Here is a 24,779-nt window from a genome sequence, read left to right on the forward strand (position 1 = left end):
TGTGTGGCCAGCTCAGCCCACCAGGGGGCGGGGCTGGCTGGCATGTGGTGCTGGGGGATCGAACCGCAGTCCCTGTGCTTTGCCAAGCTTGTTCCAAGTAGGTACTTTAGACCACTGAGCCATCTCACCAGCCCCTTCACACTCTGTTTGATGAAGGACCATAACTTCAGTTTTCTCTCTTAAACCTCCAAACCTCATCCTGGATAGCAGGCAAAAATATTCTGTTTATTAAGAAATGCTTTTGATTTCCCTAGAAAATATTAAGGATGATCCGGTTTTGTATTTCAAATGCGAACTCCATGAAACCTTAGATGTGAACCTTAAGGTGCCATTGACTAATGAAGCCAAGGAAAAGGCTTTGGCTTTTGCAGCACAACGGGAAATGTCTACTATTGAATATGAGCGAAGGATGATTACAGGCACTCTGGAGAGCAGTAGCGTCCGTGTGGCTGTTGCCCTTCTAGGGCTAACCAAGATTGAGGTAGGAATGGAAAACAGATGATGTAATTCATTTCTAACTCTTAAGAATATGCAGAACTGTATCCATTTGATCCTGGCAATATTTTCACAAAATAATGATGAATATTCTTTTCCCTAAGGAAGACTTCTCAGTAGTGTTTTTTTTAACATAACTTAATATTAAATCTGAAAGTTTATTCTATTATATAATTTCACACATTACACTGTAGTCCTTAATTCACAGTAACCAATTCTGGCTGTGCATTGGAATATTCTGGGAAATTATAGATAGATAGATAGATAGATAGATAGATAGATAGATAGATAGATAGATAGATGATAGATAGATAGAGAGATAGATAGATTTTAGGGTTTAATGTCATGTAAATAAATTGAACTAAATTGGCATTGTGTGAATGACTTGTCACAATGCTAGACTCAGCACAATCTGTATACTTCTAAAAGTCAATTATAATATTTTAAAGGTGATCTAGAATTTATAAAATTCTAGTTGAATTAAAAGTACTAAAGTCTAAAACTGACATCTGCTTTATTTAAAACATTCTTTTGTATTTAAAACATTCTTATTGTTCTTCCAAGAAGATGATAAATCTTTTCAGATTTAACTGAAATGCTTACTTCCCTACAACAGTGAATTTGGGAATTCCTATATTTTCATCAGCAAGTGTACTTTTACACCAAAAATTTTCAATGATTTTCCTTTGCAAACATTTAACCTATGGTAGTGTTCTCTCTCCCTGTTTCTATCTTTAACTTTTTAAGTTAATTTTAATTATTGTATCTTTTGAAAATAATTATTTAAAATGATAAAGGAGGTGAATTTTATGCATGATACCCTTTTCCTAGATGTATTTACATATATAATTTTTCTATCATTCTCCTTTTTCCTATAACTTTCTCTCTAGAACTCAGCACACTTTGTATATTTACTATTCCATTTAATAACTTATACATTGTATTAGATTTATTTTGTGTTGACTTCCTTCTCCTGTCATACTGTAAATTGTTGAAAATCATTAAACTTTGTATGTATTGTTGCCTATAATTTGACATGTGCATGACGTGCATCCTGCCCTTTTTCTTCACAAATTAAAAGTGTCATATGTAACCTGCTTTATTTATACAGTGACAGCTGCGTTTATCGCCACTGTCTTATTTTAAAAGGACAATATTGTGTGTAAAAGAACATATGCACTGGAGTTGTTTTGTAACCCACATTTTATGACTAATGGTTCAGCTAAATATATCAAACCTAGATATGAAACATATTTTAGCAGCCATAGAGAACTAAGCCTTAAAAATATTATTGTTTGCATCTTAAAAGTATTTTGTATTCAGCAAATTGTCATTAGTGCAAAAAAGGCTCAGTTTCTACTGATAATAAGAACTGCATTTTGTTGGTAAAGTGACAAAGAACAGACTTCAACTTGGTGAGAGAAGTACTTTTTTAATGTTATTCATTACTAGAATTGTTGCTTATTCACACAAATGATTCCTTCCTTAACATTAAAAATATGACATCAACAAACATTAACCTATATATCAATCCTTTGGGCATTTTCCCCAGTGTGGTGTCTAGTAGATAACACTAGTTTGTTTTGTAAATGCATGTGATAAAATTTACATTTCATCATCATCTTTTCTTTTCAGGCTCTTTTGCTGTTTCATATGTCAAAATTGAAAAAGCCTAAGTTCATTTTATTTACAACAGAACTGAGCCTTCCAGACCATTTTGTTATCCCAGCTAATATCTACATGTGTCAGATTCCAAAAACTCGTGAACAATCAACCACATCTCAAGGAATTAATACCTCAGGTACAATAGATGATCAACAATGTGTTGAGTGAAATATTTAGCACTGATCCAGAAAGGTTGATAACAGAAGCATGCCAAGAGAGAATAATGTGTCATTTATCAGAATTTTTTTTTATGTGAAACAGGGTCTTTATATGTTTTCTATTGGTCGTATAGTGCCTCTTTATCCTGTTGCTGTGATCATGATGTTATCAGCTACATATTGATATAAGTAGTGATGCACTGATATTATTAAATACAAGTGGTTAGATGGAAAAATATGACTGAATGTTTTTTAAATATTTAAAGTCATATTTTAAAAATTTACTTTCTTTCTAGTTGTTATATCAATATAGGAATATTATTTCTTCTCTAAGACTTCCTGGAATGTACTATAACTCTTCCATTATGAATTCTAAGTTATAATTTTGATAAATTTGGTCTTAATATGATGTTATATTCCTATGGATTTGTGTTTTTCATAGAATGGTGGGAAACTGTCACTGAATTGTTGGGTGCTCTTAACACTTTTTAGAGATAATTTCAAAATTCTAGGTGTTCTGAACAAAGAATTACACAATGCACCTGAAAAGGTAGAAAGGTATTTTACTTACTAAAGATAGAGGAAAAAGTAAACTTACTTGGAAGATTGAGAGCAGGTCACTGAGAGAAGATCAAAGTGGCCATGAGGTTAATGGCTGGGGTCTTTGCCATCTCTAATCCCTCACCCTGTCATCAGTCTTTGGCCTTCCTATCAAAACCTGCCTGATTCTGCACTAAAAAAAATTAGGATATCGCAAGTCCTAAAATGTTGAAACAGTAACTACCAGCAACTCAGGTTCTCAAGGACAAGGTGGCTTGAGGCTAGTAAATTATAGCTTGGAGAGGAATCAGAGTGAGTGGAGGCTACCTGAGAAATACAAGTGGATTGAGTGAGCAAAAGAAAGGAGGATTAAGCACTACAGAAGAAATAAATCATACTGCAGAGAAGACATTGCATTGTACTGCTGATAGTGGGTGGCTAGCTGCCAGCTGGGAAGAAAAGTGATACAAACTCTTCTGATGATGAAGGACAGGAGAATTGCATTGGTGATAAAGAATCAGAGGCAGTTGGAACCAGCAAGGCAAATATAGGATGCTGCTTCCAGAGCAGCTTTCCACAGTCAAAAGCTGGTTAGTGTCCTCAGTACAATGACGGCAGCCACAATCATGGAAGAAGACCTGGCAGGGACATCCATATAGATAAGGGCAAAGTGTTTGAACTTGGGTCCCACAACAGCCTCTTGGCTCCAAACCACATTGCATCCATCCAACTTCCCAGAGTTGATGAAGGCAGGGAAGTCATGGGAGATAGTCAGCAGTTGGAGAGCAGACCAGGGGCAGTCCTTCTGACTGGCAGGGCCTGAAGATCACAGACTCAACTCCTGTGGTTAGAGGCCTGGTTCAGCATGTGTTACAGGAATTTGAAGCTCTCACTGGTATACTATTTTCACTGTGAGCAGATCTTGACATCCAGCACCATTGTGCACACAGATTGCCACCTTTGATTTGCAGCGTGAGCAGAGACACATCCTGGCCTGAACGCTATTCCTAAACACTAAGCTGAGGAAAAGAGACATATATCTAAAACAGTAGAAAACTTTTTTTATTATTATTTGATTGTATTATTTATTTTTATTTTTTGCTATTTTCCTGCTTTGCATTTTCCCCTTCACTTTTATTTTATTATTTTGGTCTTCATTTATGAGCTTATTTGTTTGTGTATGTGTGCTTCTCTTCCTCCTGCCTTTTTTCCTCCTAATATAGTTTATATAGAGGAATGGAACTCATACTTGTTCCTATAAATCCCTCCTACTTTTATCTGTATCTCTTTAGTGGGGTTCTTTTGTGTATTCTATTCTCAATGTTTCTTTCTTGTCCCCTTTTCATTTGTTTCCTTTTACTTATTCTCTGATATTTATGGCATACACTGCTTTTCCATCCTCAGTTATTTTAACAGTTTTGTAACCAGCTTTCTCAGTTATTTGCTTCTAAACAAATCAATACTTTCCCATCATTTGGATCCTTTGCCCCCTCCTATTTCCTCCTTTCCATATCACATAGCAGATGACTTAGGAAATATTTTTTTTTCTCTTCCCCCTCTGACATTATCTGGTTCCCAAGCATCTAAGCTTTAGATAGATGGTTCTACACAATAACTGTTGGATAGCCATCACATTTAGTGCACATTAAGTGTGGGCTAGGATTTAGCTGTCATGATGCTTATGCTGTAACTATAAATTTCTTCTCTGTGCCAAAGGAAGGCCCCAAAGAGGGTATCATAACCGAGTATTTCTTGATTGGCCCTGGTTAATAGCACTATAATAGCATTTTACTGGTGTAGCTGATTTATATGCATAGAAATAATTTTACCTCAGTGGATAGTTGTGTACTACTAGATCTGTCTGTAGAATCCACCATCATACCCAGACTGGACAGCAAGAGTTCCAAAACCAAGAACTCAGACTGGATCAGAGTGCAAGAATGCCTGCAACAGGGTAAAAGGAAGTCCTTAGTCTGAGTTAGCTTAAGGATAACAGTAGCAAGATCAGAGGAGTTATGGGATTGTGACCACTCAGGCTGTGCCAAAGAAGCTAAGTGGAATCACATTTGCAGTGTCTCATTGGAATATTTATGTCTTTTATTGGGACATACTAGAGGTTTAATTTTTCCTGTATTTCTTGATTTATTTAGTAATGTAGGGTTCTGTTACATTTTTTTCTTTTCTCGTCTTTATTAGTTTCTTAATTTATTATATTTATCTTTATATTAGGTCCGATTTGATAAGTGTCTAGGTCCTCTCCCTCTTCTCAGCTCTATATTTAGTTTTCTTTAAACTCAAACTCTGGAAGAGAGAGAGAGAGAGAGAGAGAGAGAGAGAGAGAGAGAGAGAGAGAGAGAGAGAGCATGTGTATTTGAGAGAGGGTTTCACTGTGCAGCTCAAGCTAAATTTAAACTCACTTTCTAGCCCTCAGACTGGCCTCAAGATCACATCAACCCTCCTGCCTCATCCACCCAAGTGAGGTTATTACAGGTGTATGCTAGCACAACAGGCTTCTTGAAAGTATATGAATAACATCCTTGTTTATTCTTTTTTAAAAAAAACGTAAATATCTCACCCAAGTATTTAAATTTCCTATAATTATCTCCTTCGCAGTCATTCCTGTGTTCTCTATTATTGATCTCTGATTCTCTCCACCTTGGGCTTTTGAACATCATCCCTATTTTATTACCCTCCCTATAAACAAGTCTAACAACCATATCACTTCCCTAAAATACAAAGTAAGCCACCCTTCTCCCACATCTCACCTTACTCACACAAAATATCCTCTGAAAATTCTCAATACTAATACTTTAACTATACTGAAAGTACTACAATAAAATTAGACCCATATCAACTTTTCCTTCTAATCTACCACTATTATCCCCTTCAAATCTTCCACTTGGTGACTAACGCTCTACATCAGACCACCTCCCATGCTCCCTATACCACTGCACCTACCACATTGAAGAGCAATCACAATAATAAACTTTTAGAGTATATATGCAGAAAACCAAAGGAGGAAGATTAACTGCACAGAATATCACAAATCAGTGTTATAAGGCTGAAATGTGTGGTTACTGTTACAATCAGAAATGTTGATTTTCACAAAACATAGGAAAAGCCAAAAATCACATGCAGTAAATAATGGAAGGGACAAATACTAGCATTGATCACACAGAACTAAAAGTATTTAAGGGGATTCAGCATCTTACTAAAAACTCCATGTAAGCTACAAAGTGTTCTCACTGCGCTAGTTCAAAACCTGTACTAATCCCCTCCAGAAACAATCTTATTTTGTAACTTAATTTTGGAAAAGATGACCATGTTTGTGTTCCTAGGGGAAATATGGACATAATCATGCTTTTCACAGAAAGGTTGTAAACAAAAATGCAATTTTTGCAAATGATTTGTGAACCAAATTGGTCACAAGTAGAAGTATTTGTGAACTGAAGTAACATGGTGTTAAATAAAGCAAACAAATAAACAACAAGAACCGCAGATACACATAGATTATAGAGGCAAAGACATAGAAAATTTCCAAACACACCCACCTCTTACAAGGCAGAGTAAGGGGTCACAGAGCAAGAAGAAAATAATTTGTTAAGTAACAGAGATCTATAAAAAGTTCATAGGAGATTTGAAGAAAATAGATGAGTTCAAAAAGGAAGTAAACCAAAATTTTACAGCAAATTCATTTAATATGTCCTTAGTGAATTTTAGAAAAAAGGACAAAATCTTGTTGAGCTAACTGATATAGTTCAAAATCTGAATGACAGATTAAATAAGGACATGGAATCTTCAAAAAGATGTCAGGGAAAAAAAGGTGTCAGAAATACCTGAAATAAAAAATAAATACCTGAACTAAGAAACCATATAGAATAAATACATTGCATGAAAACAATGTCTGATATTGAAGACAAAATAGTAAATTAAAATAAAGAGCTCAAAGAAGCAAAAACTAAAATAAGAGAACAGTATCAAGCAGCTACTAGTTGACAACAAGAAGACCGAACTAAAGTTAATCAGACTTATAGAAAAACTAGGAGATAGGACAGATGGATTCCCTAATGTGTTTACAGAAATTATACAAACAAATTATGCAAATGTAAGGAAAGATTTTTAAGATTGCAATCAATATAATGGAAAAAATCCCTCACGATCAGTATTGTTATTATCAGATATCCAGCTTCCTTGCAAAATAAATAAATAGAAGCAGCCAGATAAAAACAGAAACATACAAAGACAACCTGGTTAGAATCTCAGCAGACTTCTCAACAAAAATCCTCCAGGCCAGAGAAGCTTGGACTGAAGCAATTCAAGCCTTAAGCCCTTCCCAACACATGGAAAAGTAAGATATTTCCATGAAAAAGACTAACTCTGAAGACATCTGAGTGCTATATCAGCTCTAGAGAAAATACTTGAGGATACTTAGAATACCATCGACATGATGTGGTTTATTCCTCTATTCAAGCTTTATGTTCTTTAACTACTTTCCCAGCGCCCATTCAAAAAGGAGAGGGCTTCCTAAAGCCACAGGGGAGAATTGTCTGAGGGTATTGTGGGGTTTTTTGCTTTTGAAATGGAGTTTCCCTTTTCAAAGACAACTGGGAATCTGTGTAGAGTGGAATAGAAAAGAGTATCTTTCAGGAGTAAGACTGAGAATCAATTTGTGCCTCCTGGAATCAGAGAGAGATGGTCCTACAGGGATCTTACACCAGCAGGTGGACTGAGATTGTATCCTCATGAATAAGGTGAAAGTCAGTGTTCCAGGGCCAAGAGTAAGGCACACTGACTACCTGACACACACATCAGGTCTAGGGTGTTGCCATAGTACAGTCCCATGTCCAGGGTCCAGTCTGCTTGTGTTTAAAGAAGTTACTCTTTTTCTTATTAGTCTTAGGTTTTCCCGTGGAGGACTTGTGTATGTAAAGCACAGGTAATTGCAACAGCCATAATTTTAGCCTGCCTTTTTTCTTTGACTTTCTTCTTTGCATTCTCATCTAGACCAAGATCAGTGAATACATAAAAGCCAGCTTGGGAGGTCTCAGGACAGTCTGAATTTTTTTTGGGGGGGCATAAAACTGAAATTCCAAAATTTTAATGCCGTTCATAATTGAAGAGGTATACAAAGGAGACTGTCCTACCACCCTTGTAGTATAAAACAATAAAATACAACGAGAAAAAAAAAACTAGACAGATTTTAATCAGATATTTGAACATTAGAATCCATCTGAAATTTTTGTAACCTGTGCTAAATATCTAAGCCTGATTGATTTTTAAAATGTCACAGTGCCTGTCCTTCATTGGAAGATGGATATATGTTTGTATATTTATAGAAAATGTGCACTAATTGGCTATTAAACATAGCTGAGTTTTCCTCTGCCATGTGTACCTCTCTCATTTTATAATTAACAGGCTTTTTTTTTTTTTTTTTTTTTTTTTGGCAGAACCGGGGATTGAACTCAGGCTCTTGCGCTTGCCAGGGAAGCACTTATTCCACTGAGCCATCTCCCCAGCCCCTATTAACAGGCTTCTTAATGCATCTTTTTTTTTCCCAAAAAGAGCAGGTAGACCTCATGGTATTCCATTTCTAGAATTGCAGTCCATATTTGGTTCTGTTGGAGGGACAGTAATGTCTCTGCAGTGGCTCCTTTGTCTTCTCTGACTGCAGCATATTGTTCTTCTGCACATCTTTTAGCCTTTTATAGGGTTCTTTGTTTTTCATCTGGGGTACAACAAGTGGTCAAAACAACAGAGACATCTCCCATGAGAGGAGAAAGGCAAGGGTTAAAGTTTAGAATCCATCTTGGAACCTACCAGGATCTTCTGAAAATGGGCCTAAACATTCTTTGCATCACTGGATACCTGCTACTGAAAAAGAAACCTGTACTTGGGTAGTTCCATTTACTTCCTGTGAGTTCTCTTAAGGGCAGGATGATCTGTGATTTGAAAAAATAAGAAACTCCACTCCATATGTATCCACTAGGATTTGAAACTGTCTGAGTAGTAAGAAGAGGGGGTTATGAATAGTGGCTTTCTCTTATGAGCTAAGCTTCTGATGGAATTTCTGTGTCACTTGAAGAAGATGAGGTTGATTTACTAATCTGAAGATGACAGGGAGGGAGTTCAGGAGGTCTTCCCACGTTTTACATGTATTAATGGTAGGCAAAGGAGTGTGCTCTTGAGATAGCAGAGCATTATGTGAAGCTCACAGTGGCCAGGAGGTTAACGGCAGGGGCCTTTTGTACCCTCATCCCTCAGCCTGATGTCAGATCTAGGCCATCCCATCAAAATCTGTTTTATTTTGTGCTAGAAATTTAGATTATTCTTTCTCATGGGTCCTTTCTCAGGGCTTTTAGCCTGTACTCTGTGCATGTGCCCTGGTTCTTCTTCATTGATAGGTCACACTCACTTGTCCAGCTAGCTTGCCCTACGTTAATGTCCTCCCTCAAAGTTCTACATAGTTACAAATTATAAATATAGGGTAATCTTTTTATTTTACCTTCCTAGGAGAGCTGCAATTCCTCATGTTTTATCCTTATGGCCATTTTTCCCAGTTTCAGTTTGATGAATAACTCATTTTGACTTTTAGCTTTTATCTATTGGTATTGAATTAATAATTTATAAAATGTGAAGTTTAATTTTTTTTTGGAACCAGGGATTGAACTCAGGCCCTTGCGCTTGCCAGGGAAGTGCTTTTTCCACTGGGCTATCTCCCCGGCCCCCTAAAAATCTTTTTTTGATAGTTTTGATAGGTACTCTGAAAACGACATGTACCCTGCAATAATTCATTTAGAGAGGCTTGTTTGTTTGTTTGGTACTTTGAATTGAACTCAGGACCTTGTGCTTGCCAGGCAGGCAGTGTACCTCCAAGCTTAGCTATATCCTGACCCTAGAGAAGCATTTAATCAGAAATTTTGTAATCCTTTTCTCTTAGTTTAAGTCCTAGACAACATGCTGCTTATTGGCTTCCTAGCAGCTCATTCAAACTAATTAGTAAATCAATCCTCAAGAACTTAAAAATCAACTCTTTTCAAACACAGTTTACTCTTAATACAAAATAATTAGAGAAAGTTGATGGTATTCAGAAATGAAAATGCAAAACACAGAGTTAATTCACTGTCAGCAATCCCTTGCTTCCTTCCCCAAGGAGAGGTTAATTAGAAAGTGAAATGTTATTTCAATTCTTCTCTTTGGGAAATTCTGTCTTCTTAGAAGATTATGTAGGAAAAAAGATAACTTCTTAGTTAAAATGTTGGCAATCTAAGACTCCTCCATAGGCCCTCTTAATTTTCCATTAAATGATCCATGAACACAAAGAGAATTTCAAAAATTAAACAGCAGTGGAAAGGAAAGATAGCAGCTAGCCATTTACATAAATCCTATGAGGAATTGCCACTAATTACTGAGCTGATGTGGCCAGATTGAAAAACAAATTTAATGGCCTCTACAGGCTCAAGACCTATTAAAATATAATTTAAGTATAAAGACAAAACAGTTTAATACCACGATCTGCTTTTTCCCCCCAAAAAAATTATTATTTATGCCTATCAAAAAACAAGGAATCTGCTTCTTCATTCTAAAGCTTTTGACACTTAAAAGTTTAAGAATAAGATTCTGATGAATGGACTTAGGTGAGATGCTTTTGAAGGTGGTCAATATCCACCACCTTATATTTCTTTGCCTCTTTTTGACTGTATTTCTCTGTTAAACACTTTTGTTTTTCATCCTCCAAGGATAAAAACATCCTTGAACTTAAATTGACTAAACTATAGGGAATGTGTAGGGGAACATCAGTGTGTTAAGAATGTGTGAGATTTTTCTGGCCATGCTGATATCAGCAAAGGAGAAACACCCAAGTGAGTTAGAGGGGTTGTTATTGATGGGACAAAAGGTTAGCATCTAAGTAGAAAAGAAAGTGATTTTCAATGGTGAAAGTTTTCTCTTGGATTATTAGAAAATTGCCAGTGGATATTGAAGAGGAAAGACAAACAGGAATGTGAACCCAATAGTCCAAGCAGGATTATTGTTAAACCTGAGAAGGACCTCTTTGTGTGACCAGAATAGAGAAGGAATCTCTTACAGGATAGAATTTTTTGGCAGGCTTTTAGGGGATGAGCCAAAGAAATATCAGATCGATATGCACTCATCTATAACCTGCTAACATGTCCTCAGCAGACAGGTATTAACCTGATGAATGCATCAATATAGATCTGCATCCAAGGATATATAAACTGACATATCCTTGAGGGAGTGCTTGTGACCTAAGTGTTCTATGACCTGTTTCTCTGTGATGATGGGTGAGCATATTTCAACTGGTAGAGTCCCTGTGTATGCTCTATGAGACACAAAAATACTGTGCCTCATGTAGAAAATTGGACTAAAGGGTATATATTGAAATACTTCCACATTTAACTCTAAGAGTTCACTCTAGAAGGAAAGGGGAATAAGATCGTGTAAAAGTGAGAACTTGGGAAGAATAAATTTTTTCTATTTCTTTGAGAAAAGGAGAAAAAGGCAGAAATATATTTTGCAGTGCTATAGAAGCTACATTGAAACAATAGAATAGTGATGAGCAGAGGATAAGTAACATGACAGATTATCTATAAACAAAAATTTTACTCAAGCAAAATTATCAAGAATAGTATTAGCAGTCAAAAGAGTGTAGAATTATGGAGAAGTCAGCCATAATTCTGATGGGTTTTCCTTTGAATGTGATGTGCTTCTTTTCTCCAGCGACTTTCAGCATGTTATTCTTGTGCTGAATTTCTGGGATCTTGACTATTATATGTCTCGGTGTGTTTTTCATTGGGTTGAGGTTACTTGGCATTCTGTATGCTTCAGTTACCTGAATGTCAGATTGTTTCCTCATATTTGGGAAGTTTTCTGCTATTTCTTCTGCTCATATTTTTTAATGTCCTTTGTATTGACTCCTTCTTTCTCATTGATAAGTATTAGTCTCACATTGTTCATCTTTGTTCATCGTCTTGCAAATGATGAATTATTTTTTATTGCATCCTAGTTATTTTTAAGAGATCATTTGTTTCCTTTTCACTAGGTGCACCAGTGTCTTCAAGATCTGAAACAGTCTTCACTTTCTCAAGCAAAATGGTTTTGCAAGCTTGCAATTGAGATTTTACGTTCCTCTATATATCTTTGACTCTGCTTCATGTGATCTATTTCTTTCCTGTATTGCTCATTCAAGGAATTTGTCATTTTTCTAATCTCTATTATTTTTTATCCATGTTTTCTTTAGAAGCAGTTATTAATTATTTTACTGAAGAGTTTTTTTTTTCAGATTGGTTTTCTCCCTATGTTTCTGTATTTGATTATTTATTTCAGATGCTATGAGATCAGTGAATAGTTCTTTTTTATTTCAGAAATTATTTACACTCTGAGTTCCTGTATACTTTTCTGCTGCTGCTTATTTACTTCCGATGCTATTAATTCATGCATTTCAGCTGAGCTAGTGTCCTCTCCACTTGCTCTGGGTGGGCATTAGGTTTTCTCCATATGTTTCTGCATTTGATTCTTTACTGCAAATGCTATTAATTCAGGGATTTCTTTTTTAATCTCCAATCTGAGTTCCTCTATGTCTTTCTCCAGTTTTTTCTTTACTTGAGAAGCTGTTGATTCATTGATTTCAGCTGTGTGATTCACAATTTGTTCAGTGTTATTGTCCTCTGAACTTGTTATGGGTGGGCCTGGGCTCTGAGATTGCATTTTGCTCCTTCCCATTGTCATTTTGTATAGCACTGTCTTCTGACCTTTGTTGTAGAGCTTTTGTGCAGTTATAACCTTGGCACTTACTGAAATTCAGGTGCAGATCAACAAAGTTTGGATTTATCCAGCTGTGCCTGGCTTGGGTCTGGCTGCTGTGCTCAGCTCCTTCCTCCTGCTGCCCTTGGGAGTGAACCTGTTGTACCCCTCTGGCAAGATGTTCTTCTCCTGGACTAGCTTGGTGGTTCTGTCCCCTACTCTCTCTGCAGGGATTTCAGCTGCAGGATTTTACCCCAGGCCTGTATGCCAGACCTGAGCTGAGTCTGAAGGGAAGATGGAGTAGGGAGTAGCTGGAAGCTCTCCCACACACTCACTGCGCCTAGGCTAGGGCTGTATCTGGGGGTTCAGAGAACATGGCAGAAGTTCTCACTCACTGTTCTGGACTGTGAGGGACTGCAGAGTGTTGAGGGGGCACTTCCTATGGGGGCAGAAGAGGGTCTCACCCACGCTGTGCCTGGGCTTGGACCGGGCTGTTCCTGTCAGGGCAGGGTAGCCAGAAGCTCTCCCACACAGGGAATCTAGGGGAGGTTCTGTCATTGTATAATTGTATACCTCACTAAACTACTGTTACTGGTTACTTAGTTCCAAAAACTCAGATTCCCTTTCTAGTTAGTGAACAAAACAACATGGTATAAAGGAAATATAACTCCCAACCTACTAGATATCAGATGTTCAGTGTATATGTCCCTTGAATTCAAAGAATGAGTTACAATGGACGAGGAATATTAAGAGTAGGAAAGCTTTATTGAGAGATAGCTCTCGAGGGACAGAGGGAGTCCCACATGGATTACCATAGACATTCTTTTCAGTGGTGATGTATACAGTACAGTCACAATGTAGCTACAACATGAGTCAAACTATAATCAAGCAATAAGATTACAAGTACAGTCACTTAGCTAATATTGATATAATAGGGACTAAAGGCACAGAGGAAGAGTATATGGCTGACATCATTAACCTTGGTTTCTCTATGACTTCTAAAGTAGGAACATGTTGGGGCCAAGGAGATAGCTCAGTACAATAAGCGCTTCTGTGGCAAGCAGAAGGGCCTGAGTTCAATGCCCAGTTATGCAATAAATAAATAAATAAAAATAGAAACATGTTAGGAAGATAATTCATCTAGGTATTCTGGTCACCTACCTGGTTGTCCCATACATATTTAGACTTAATGGTCTAGGTGGTACTAATATCAGTTCTGTGTATCACTTCGACAAGTATGCATGTCTGACCATTGTGACTATCTTGAGGCCTTGGCTTGTTCGGTTGCACATCCAGATATAATTCTGACATCTTTAATTTTCTCTGACTAAATGTTAATTTATTTTTAAATTAGCTGCCTATAATAAAAGAAGACTATTTATGGACAGAAAAAAAAATTCTTTATGGAAACTTAGTTCCCAGGAGATAGAGGGGCCCACTGCACTGAAATCATCTCACTTTGTACAAGTGTGTCAGGGATTTTTTTAACAAAAGACAGCACTGGGGAAGGAACACAGTGAGATAATAGACTTGTCCAGGCTTCTCTCTTTGCTTCCTGAAACTGGACTTCCTCCTTTCATGCCTGTGAAAATAAAATTGGTCTTTGACATCCTGGTGCCTGCATCTGCGTATTCTATCCATTGATCTAGTCCAGAGATGGCAAAACTTTGAGAGATGGACTGCCCAAACTTCAACCCAAATCCCACTCACAATCACAAAGTGCCAATGCTGCAATTAAGCCTGCTAACATAGTTTTCAGCTGAGAGGGCAATGCTGGGAGGATGTGGTTACTTGTCAATGCAGAAGCTTGTACATTGGAACATGTGCCTTAGGGTCATAGCCTTACCACCAAGGAGCTAGTCTGTGGACAGGTAAAGGTGGTGATTTGTGTCTCAGTTCTGAGCAAGTTTAGAAAAGGCACTTGTCAATTACACTATAATTCAAAAATAAGGATAAAATAAAAACATTTTGAATAGAACAAGGAAATTGAGACTTACATATTAAGTGAAAGATTTACTTATGGTTGAAAGAAATTGAATTTTGGAATAAAGTATTTAGCAGCCAAACACAATAGTTAGAAAAACAATTATAAATTTGTATGAAGCTCATGATTATTGGCTGCAAAAGAAGAACAATTCACATGTTAGAAATATAAACTCATATATTGTGGGTGCATGAATTCATTAAAGTGATCCAATATAGGCCCGTAGGCTATAATAGTAGTGGGTTATCCACATGACTGGCAATGTCAGAAGTTGTTGACTTGAGCCTTTTACAGCTAAGAATATTAATATGGCTTTACTTTTCATACCTTGTTTTTATACTTTTTTTGCTGGATGGTTAAGGCCAAGACAAAGCAAGACCTGTATAACAAAAAATGTAGCTTCTGTATCTCACCAGGTCAGTCAAATCCCCTCAGGATTTACTCTGAAACCTTGTAGAGTAGTTTGTAGATCCTTTATCAGTGTCAGCTGTGTGGATGACTCATGGCCATTGCTTGACTGATTTGCTCTCTGTAAAAGCCTGAGAGAATGATTTCTCTCCTAGGTGATTCTCCTTAGGCACACTCTACATCGTTGATCACTTTCATCTGTGGCCCCATAATCTCCTTGATCTGAAAATTTGGGCTACCACTGAATTATGGGATGTTACAGTACAGGTTCTCTTATGTACTGAGTCCAGTCCTGACTGACCTTGAAGGGCTAGGGCCAAAATGTTGGCTATACTTGTAGCCCTTCTTTTAATTTTTTGTCTGCAAGCTTGAGTTGTTAACCCACCAGAAGAGAAGCTTAGTGATATCATTACCCTAAAACACAAGCTGTTGAGCTTAATATCAGCATCTGTCTGAATATCAAATACCTTAGACATAACACGGAACAGGTATTTTCCATCAGTCATTGATGTGCTAAACTTTACATCCATACAGAATGTGAAAAAAAAAGTAAAAGAAAAGAAATAAACAATCACAAATTTTTATTCAGAAATTTAGAAATGTAACCATATACAATATTGTAGCAGGACAACGGAATGCCCATCTCTGACAAAAGTAAACAAAAAAGGGGGATATAAATGAAGGACCATTTTGTAGTGAAAAAAATTTATATATCTATATATACAAGATGGCATAGATATATGGCTACTTTCTCTTAGTTGAATGAGAAGAAAATTTTGAAGTAATAGTGCTTAACAAGGTATGTTTGCATCTTGTACTATGAATAACTACTGCAAAGACAACAATATATGCAATGTATTAATTATTGTAATTGTCCTACTTACCTGTTTTAAAATTATTTCATTGCTACTTCTTTCTCAATAAAATTATTATAAAAATAAAATATAACCCTAAATGAAAAAAAATACAAGCATAACTACTAGACAGCTTTATAAGGAACAGGCTGTTGTCATTTTAGGAATGAAAAATTTTGTATTTTCGGGGAAACAAATTTAAATTACTTTAAGATATTTTACGTGAACTATGGATGATGAAAAATTGGGGCAACAAAAATATAGAGAGATAAAATGCATAATTTCTAAACCTGATTGAGGCAAAATTTTAAAAATCTTGATGAATCTAATAAAATAAGACAGGGTCTTCTGCTTAACTGGCAATGACAGAAATTGTTGACCTGAGTCCCCCACAGCTCAACATAACAGCATGGCTTTATTTCTTATATTTTGTTTTTATACTTTTCTGCTGGATGGTTAAGACCAAGGTAAAGAAGGACCTATGCAACAAGAGTTGTAGCTTTGGGGTCTGATAAGATCAGTGAAATCCCCTCAGGAATTATTTTGAGATCCTGTACCTCAGATTGTAGAACCTTTGTCAATGTCAGCCATGTGGATGAGTCACGGCCATTGCTTGGCCAAAGTGTTCTCTGTGAAAGCTTGAGAGAATGTTTTCTCTCCATGTGACTCTCCTTAGGCACACTCTACATTATCGATCACTTTCCTCTTTGGCTACATAATCTCCTTGATCAGAAAATTTGGGACACTACTGAGTTACATGATGTTACAGTACAAGTTCTCATATGTCCTGAGTCTTAATTGACCTTAGAAGGCTGGGGCCAAAATGTTGGCTTTCCTTGCAGCCCTCCTTTCTCTCAAATTTTGGTCTGCAAACTTAGGTTGTTAATCATCCAGAAGACAAGCTTGTTGTTATTATTGAACAACTTAGGCTGTTAAGCTTAACCTCACTCTCTGTCTGCATATCAAACATCTTAGGTGTAATATGGAACAGGTATTTTTCATCAAGTATTGATATGTTGAACTCTAACTCCCTACAGAATATGATAAAAAAAACATTTACAAATTAGAATATATTTTAAAAATAGACATAAAGAATTATATACTTCTCATGTTTGCATATAAGTCCAAAAATCTCACCATATACAACCTTGAAGCAGGACAGTCCCACAATATTCCTTTTCCTTCTCTTGCTTTCCTTCGCCACCCCCTTCTTCTTGAACAACCATCTACCTGAGAGACATCATAGCAGTAACTGGCATGTCATGACAAGCAGCCCATATTCAGAAGACCATAATGACAGGCACTCCAAGCATGAAACTGCTATTACAAATTACCATCTGCAGTGCAGTAGCTTAGTTCACAGGTATCAGTATAAGACCCAATACTATTATGGGCTACTGGACTGTTTTAGAATATTTTGCTGAGTTTACACACCTATAATATTTAAATGATGGAACTTAAGAAGAAAAGGGGATACAGATGAATGTCCATTTTGTATCTGTGTATTCAAAGTGGTTAGGATAGATATATAGTTACATTCTCTTAATGAATAGAGGGATTTGTTCTAATGGTGTTTGTAAATAGGATATCAAGTCCGCATCTGGTACAGCAATTAACTACTAAGAAGAATGTATGCAATGTGTTAATTGTTGAAACTGTCCTACCGATTTGATTTGAAACTATCTCATTGCTATTTGTTTATCAATAAAATTATGGCAAATAAATAAATAAATAATAAAATACACCTGCAACTTAGGGGTTAATTTACCCAAGGACATTTCTATTTATAGTATAGATATCAGAAATAAAGCTACTGTGAACATTAATGCATAAGTCTTTCTATAATTTTATAGTTTTGTTTATCCAAGATTAAAACCAAGCAATGAAATGCTAAATTAAATAGAAAGTATGTTTAACTTTTGGACCTATGGTCTATTTAAAACTGTACCATTTAATTTTGAAATATATTCTCATTTTCACAAAAAAATAAATATTCACTGATAAATTAATAAAAAACAATAAATGAAGGAATAAAAAACAATAAAAAAGACAGGGTCTGGGGAGATTGCTCAGTGGAATAAGTGCTTCCCTGGCAACTGCAAGGGCCTGTGTTCAATCCCCGGTTTCACAAAAAAAAAAAAAAAAAAAAAAAAAAAAAATGACAAATGTTACAGAAAGGATGTGCTAAACATTAAAAAATGATGTTAAAGTAAACAATTATGTTGTTTAAGTACAAAAACTTCAGTCTGATCTCTGCATTCCAGCAATTCACTACTTCAGAGGCAAGGGAGTGTTAGAGAAACAACTTTATTATGAGGATCAGGCTATGTTCTAAGTACCTTCAGAACTAGCCATTGAGTGCAAAGTTTACATAAATATATTTTGCAAGGGGAAGGGGATCAAGAGATGGAGGGAGATAAAAGATGGAGCAGAGAAAGAAGATTGCAAACTCCTCATCTTTTGGGGATGGACGTACTAATCATGTGCTGCAAACATGTATTAATAAAAATAAAAAGAAGTTAATACTATTTTAATATCACCAAATCGCATCCTTTAATTTTCTAATTTCCTCCAGAAAATATTGTTTTGCATGTCATTCAGATTATTTTTGCATGTTATAAGGGTCATAATAAAGCCATACATTTAATTTTTTGAAAAGGGAAATTTAAGTAAGTTTATTTTTAGCCACTGTGGGGTATGTGCTAATTGTTAATTCTGCAGGGGTCTGTTTATTTGACCCACAGTCAGATGTTTTCTTCAGGTCACTAGATGTTTCATGTTTTGTAAATTTAAAGAAAGATTACTAATCATGAGTTCTTATGACAACTGTGTTATTTGTTCCTTTTTTCCTAAAATATCTGACTAGCAGTTAATATCTTAATCATTTAGGTGTGAAATTTCTTCAGAACTTTGAATGCTGGCAAAAGTGAAGAGAAAAGAAACAATGTTGTAAAGGACAATTTGCAAAGGACAAGTTAACCCCATTAGGATGCTTTACTCTTTTTTCATATAATAGATATAAAATAAACTGTAGAAGTAGATACTTTAACAATGGAAAGTAAAATGTGGCTTTATCATATCAGAAAAAAACTTACCAGATTAAGTATCCAAGGGCCTATTTTATATGTTTATTAGGTGGATTAGATACTAAAATCAGAATAAATAGAGAAGACTTTTTATTCTGGCTATAATTTCTCAAACTACATAAAGCAAAATTTTACAAACAAAACATCTTGAAGGCCCTACAAGTAGCTCAATAGATTAAAGTACATGCTTAGGGAGAGCGCAGCAGCTGGGGTTCAATCCCTGGCATGCTGTGCTAGTCCTGCCCCTGGGGCACACTGAGACTGCGATTGAGATTGGACGTGCACCTGTAGACCTAGCTCTTGGGAGGCCAAACACAGGAGGATCACTAAGAACCTGGTCTATGTAGTGAGACCCTGTAGACCCTGTCAGAAAATTAAAAAAAAAAAAATCTTGAGTGTAGTAGATCTTATTATAACTGTCTCATCATTGAACAGGGAGAGAGAAAATCATTATGGCCCTCCAAAACTTGGTCAAATTTAATAAGATTAGTTTTCCCTGTAACTAGTATACTTAGTTTGGCTGTGATGGTATTCCAAATTTTTGGCCACAGATGACATTTATGAATTAGAAAGGGTCACATGCGTGCCATTTTATTTGCATACCAGATGCTTCTGTTGGCATGGATGATAGGGTCACAGGAAGGTTTCTAGGTTTTGGTGTTCAGTGAGCAACAATGAATAGAAAGATTTGTACTAATAGTGTTTGCGGATAGGGTATCATGTCTGCATCTTGTACTATGAATAACCACTAAGAAGACAACAATATGCAATGTATTAATTATTGAAACTCTGCTGCTAATCAGTTTTGAAACTATCACATTGCTATTTGTTTTTCAATAAAGTTATTAAAAAACAAGAACTGAACATGGTATTTGATGGTAAAGAAAGATTAGCAAAGTTTAATCAAGTTTAATTTGGCTTATAGTGAGCAAGCTTGTGCCAGCAGGAAAAAAGTAGCAATACCACTGAATGTGTTGGGTTTAAGAATTTAAAATGTTGGGCTGGGTCTATGGCATCTCCCATTAGGTGTCCTAGGGGTGTAATTGACAACCTGATTGACAGGGATCTGAGTCAATCCAGCTGTGAATGGCATCTATGTACTAGAGAACTAGGACTGAGAAAACTTGTGTCAATGAGAAGATAAACCTCGTGGCAGTATGTAGTCAGTGAAATTTTCAAATTTCTACACATCAAATCATTTATATATAAGGGGATGTAGATTTTTCAGATAAATATCTTTATCCAGAAATGGATTTTGATCATAATATCTAATATAATATAATATTTTACATATATTCTGTATATGATTGTTAGATTATTTTATTTTTAAGAAAAAGAAACATTGCATTATTAATAAATCTTCAAATGTAGAACTGCCAGTTTTATGAATTCCTCTTCTATATTAGGTTCCTTTATAAAACTTGTAAGAGAGATTAGCTTGCATTTTTTATTCTTGCATGTTAACACTTCATGAATTGGAAATGTATGCATGAGAATGTCTTTGACTTTCGCTTATAGATACAGTGATCATTGGGAAATGAGTATTTTTATCTGCTGAATATGTGAAAAAGTTATTTTGATTGGTGTATGATCGAACATTCCTCAGTCATAGAAATGTGAGATAGTAATACACTAGATCGTTCAAACATCTACTTCATTTATTATCTCCCTTTTATACATGTTCCCCATGTCTGTATCTGTCAATTAAATATAATGTGTATTAATTTTGGACTGAATTGAAAAGCCCTGAAACAATCTTCCAGCCAGTCCTCTTATTCTGAACTGTCAACCAATATGAAGAGGTGTTCTTGATAAGACGGCAGCGAGGCAGTAGTATCCACCTCAACATACATGGGGCTGGAATGCGTTTACCAAGCAGGCCTTCCTCCAGCCTATGCAAGCTATAGTCTCTCATAAATAAACTTGTGTAATTGGCCCTAGAGATTGGGGTGTGATGCATAACTTCAGTGAAACCTAGTATATTCTACATTATAAGATGTAATGCAGTACTATAATATTTAATATCGCTTGCCACAGTGAATTTTAGGATTTATGACATTTAAAAAGAGTAATCTATTTGGTTTTAATTATTTTAACAGATGAAGAAGAATTTATTACAGTTCCATTGAAATTTTTTCCACTTAGTCCTGGACGCTACCCTTGTAAAATTTTGTTGAAATCAAGCTATGATGTGCGTGTCTATTGTGTTGAAGGTGTGGTAAATCGAGGAGTACCAGAGCTAACATTTGAATTTGAGACACCAGCATTTGAACCTAGTATCCAGAAAATTCCATTTGTAAGTACAAACTCTTATTTTACAGTTGTTGGTTTGTATTTAAAGATATTTTAAATTTACTCAGTTTTTTTTCTTAAAAGTTTGACACTTTAATTCTAAAATAACCTAACAGAGTAGCAGGAAAAATAACATTTATTAATATGCAGAAACCTGAGAGACACACATAGGCACATACAGTAAAAGCTTGGAAGGCAGGGCAAGATAGTTGAACCTTACTTAGCAGCCAAACAGTGGATTAAGGATTGGGCATCTGGGTGAGAAGGAGTTTGTGGCTCTGGATGCTAAGGGAGAGCTGGTATGCAGTGAGCATAAATGAGAGTTTCATGTAAAGTCTTCCCGCTAACAGCCACACACCTTACTCTCTGGCTGGAGCAGCTGTAAAGTTTCCAACATCTTCCTCCCATAAATTGATCTTTCCAGACAGAAAAAAATATGTTAGGTAGAAAAGCCTCTTTTTGAGTCTACTTTTTCCTTAATGCAAATTGTGTCCTTTACAGATGTAAATTTACTTTACAAAAGAGCAGCCTCTCAGAGTTGTTTTGTATGCAGTATCTCAGAATAGACATCTTGAAATGTTTTAAAGAAATATATTTCAGAAAAGCTTATTTTGAGTTTCCTTACCTACAACTGCCTTCTGAATAAATGACTGCAAACTTTTCATCCTGAATAACTACATATTGACAATTGGATCATCTGCTGCCTATTATTCCTCCTCACTGATGTCAATGTTTCTTTCTGAATATAAATTACTATCATGTTCTTCACATGAACATTTACTTTGATGAATCTCTGCTGAAAAATTTAACTCCAGCATCCTGATCCTATCCTCAAATTCCTAAAAAAATATTATGACCCCTTGGCTTCACCAGAATTATGAACTACCATCCCACACATACTCTGTCCCAAATTCTATTGTGATCTTTTGACTACGATGCATTCATAGACAGTGAGAAATGATTAACAGTAGTGTGGCCTCATATTAGAGTAATAATGTAGCATGGGAGATAATGCAGTTGTGAAAAACTGTGGATTTATAAATTGATACATTTTTATTGTTTAATAAAGATTTAACAAAGTCATACTGTAGGGCTAAAATCAGTTCTTTTGAATGCCATCTTTGTTATCTAAGAAACACAAGACTTAGAACACATTTTATTTCTCTTGGGAATATATTGTGTCCACCCAAGCCATATTGCCCTCATAACAATAGTTAGTAATTCAAACCAAGGAATATTTCTCTACTAAATAATCCTTAACAGATCAAGTAGATAATGTTCCTTCATGACACAGAAAGAACACATAGTCATTCTTTGGCCTTTTGATCGCATTTTTAGTAGTCATTCTTCAAATATATGATTTTAACATTGGCATTTTTATATAACAATATAATATACTTTCTCTGCACATACCAAGAATTCATATGTACCTCAACTTCATCAACATCATCCCACTGATGTTTTTGGACCTTTTTTCTTTTCATCTGTAGAATAATGAAACAGACAAAGATTGGAAATGTGAAGTTAAAATAGAAGGCAAATGGTTTTATGGACCTCCTATCTTATATATAAGACCTGGAAAAACTGAGGAATATCCTCTCACATTTAAACCTCTGTCAGAGTGTGAAATTTTGGTAAGAATTCCTTAATTCTTTTTCCCATTATTAATATGTAAATAAGTATATGTGTGATGTTAGTGTATTTTATTTGATAACTTTACCATGAAAATTTACATTTTCCATAAATTTGGCTATTTTTCCTCAAAATTGAAATAACTGGTTTTAATTTGAAGGATAAATAATTTGAAACTTACGTTGCTGCTATACTTAGATTACATTTATACCATGTACTCAATAATATTGCATTTTTTCTGTTCCTTTTCATTACACAAATCACTATCTCTAAAACATGTTCTTAAGGCAATGATTTGGAGGATGTATACCAGGGTTTTAACTCAGGGCCTTCTTGAGCTATATCTGTAGGCCCTGTCCCTCTTAAGTCTTGAAACAAAGTCTTACTAAGTTGCTGAGGTGCTCAGGTTGGGCTGGAACTTGTGGTCTTTCTGTCCGAGAATGCCAGAATTCTGGGATTGCACAGATATACCTAGGACATGCCGAGGACAATGATTTTTTGACAAGTACATAATAAGCACAAACAGTATGTATTAGAATGTGTGATACTCCATAATTTAGAAAAAGTATAGAGAAATAGATTCTCATCAGCGGTTAAATCAGTAGAAACATTGATATGTGAACTGGAAAAGTCAATGACTAACACCCATATACAAACTCATTTCATCAGACTTGGTATGAATATCATGGCAGGAGTTGTTTGACATTGAACTGTGCCCACCATAAAGATGAAATTTCACTGGTTTGTCATAGGGTAAACTTATTTTGAGAAATGAAGTGGATGGTATGGAGCGTATCATCAACATAAAAGGGATTGGAAAAAGCCCCCTGGCTTTTGGAACTGTCATTGTGGATTGCATGGTGGGGGATGTGACAAGTAAATCCATAATGGTTCCTAATTATTCAATGGATGTTTTAACATTTAAGGTAAGATGCTTTCTATTTTGAAAATATTTTCGTCCACATGTATATTTAGTTATGTGATGTTGATATAGGGGAATGAAACTCCCAACCTTAACGATATCTGGGACAAGTTCATGTTCTCTAAAATTGAAGAATGAATTTTAGGAACAACAGAGGTTAAGAGCAGAATATATTTATTGAGAGAAAGAAAGCTCCTGTCCAAGAGATAGATAGACTGAAAGGCACATGAGTCAGTTGCCAAGGAACCTGCCTTTTCTATGGATTTTATAGAACAAAACCAGGAGGTGAAGAATTTCTAAGTTGGAGGAAAAAATGAGAAATTTCAAGGTGGGCATGAGGTGGGACTAAACTATGGTCAACCAATAAATTTACAAATACAATTGCTCAGGTGAGATTAAATACATCAAGATCAAATGGGCATTCCAGTCATGTGGTAAGGAGACATGAACACAGAACAGGGGCTTTTCCTTGAGGATGATGGGCTGGCAACTCTTCCTTACTTTTTCAAGGTGACTGATACCTACTTAGAATAGTAAACCCTTATGTCCATCCCTAGGGAGGTACATAGGTGCATTTGCTTAATCTCTTTTCTTGCGATCTGGCACAGAACAGGAGTGCCTGTCTCTCCCACAGTTGTGAGGTGTTGTCTTCCACACTGGCACCTTGGAGGGCCTAGCCCTGTCTATCTGCCTATAATATGTCTATCTAACTCAGCTGCCTACAGCTATATGTAAAAATTATATGAAAATTCTAAAACATTTCATTTTATTTAATGTAGAGAAGCAATAACCAAAAAGGTGATTTTTATAATTTTAATTCAACTAACAGCTGTTAGATTTAATTTCTATTGCCAAGTGAAATTAACAATAATTTTTTTCAGTTTTATGTATTTAGTACAGGGTAACACTATGCAGTACGGACTCATAGGGAATCTCCAGTTTCAGCCTCCCTAGTGCTGGGATTACAGGTGTGAGCCACTACAC

At 35.8% G+C, this 24,779-nt stretch overlaps 1 protein-coding gene across 1 annotated transcript in view; it reads left to right on the plus strand.

Annotated features, from left to right (window-relative positions):
* The window catches only part of Cfap47 (cilia and flagella associated protein 47), a 529,200-nt gene that overhangs the window by 253,584 nt on the left and 250,837 nt on the right, over positions 1 to 24,779 (plus strand). Inside the window, exons 44-50 of the mRNA XM_023707817.1 lie at positions 255 to 481; positions 2,131 to 2,296; positions 2,831 to 2,868; positions 19,142 to 19,172; positions 21,070 to 21,245; positions 22,732 to 22,875; positions 23,626 to 23,799. Coding sequence (XP_023563585.1) covers positions 255 to 481; positions 2,131 to 2,296; positions 2,831 to 2,868; positions 19,142 to 19,172; positions 21,070 to 21,245; positions 22,732 to 22,875; positions 23,626 to 23,799 — 956 coding nt within the window. The remainder of the gene's footprint in view (positions 1 to 254; positions 482 to 2,130; positions 2,297 to 2,830; positions 2,869 to 19,141; positions 19,173 to 21,069; positions 21,246 to 22,731; positions 22,876 to 23,625; positions 23,800 to 24,779) is intronic.

This window comes from Octodon degus, unplaced genomic scaffold (assembly GCF_000260255.1).
Source record: "Octodon degus isolate 3935 unplaced genomic scaffold, OctDeg1.0 scaffold00313, whole genome shotgun sequence".
In the NCBI taxonomy this organism is placed as follows: domain Eukaryota; kingdom Metazoa; phylum Chordata; class Mammalia; order Rodentia; family Octodontidae; genus Octodon; species Octodon degus.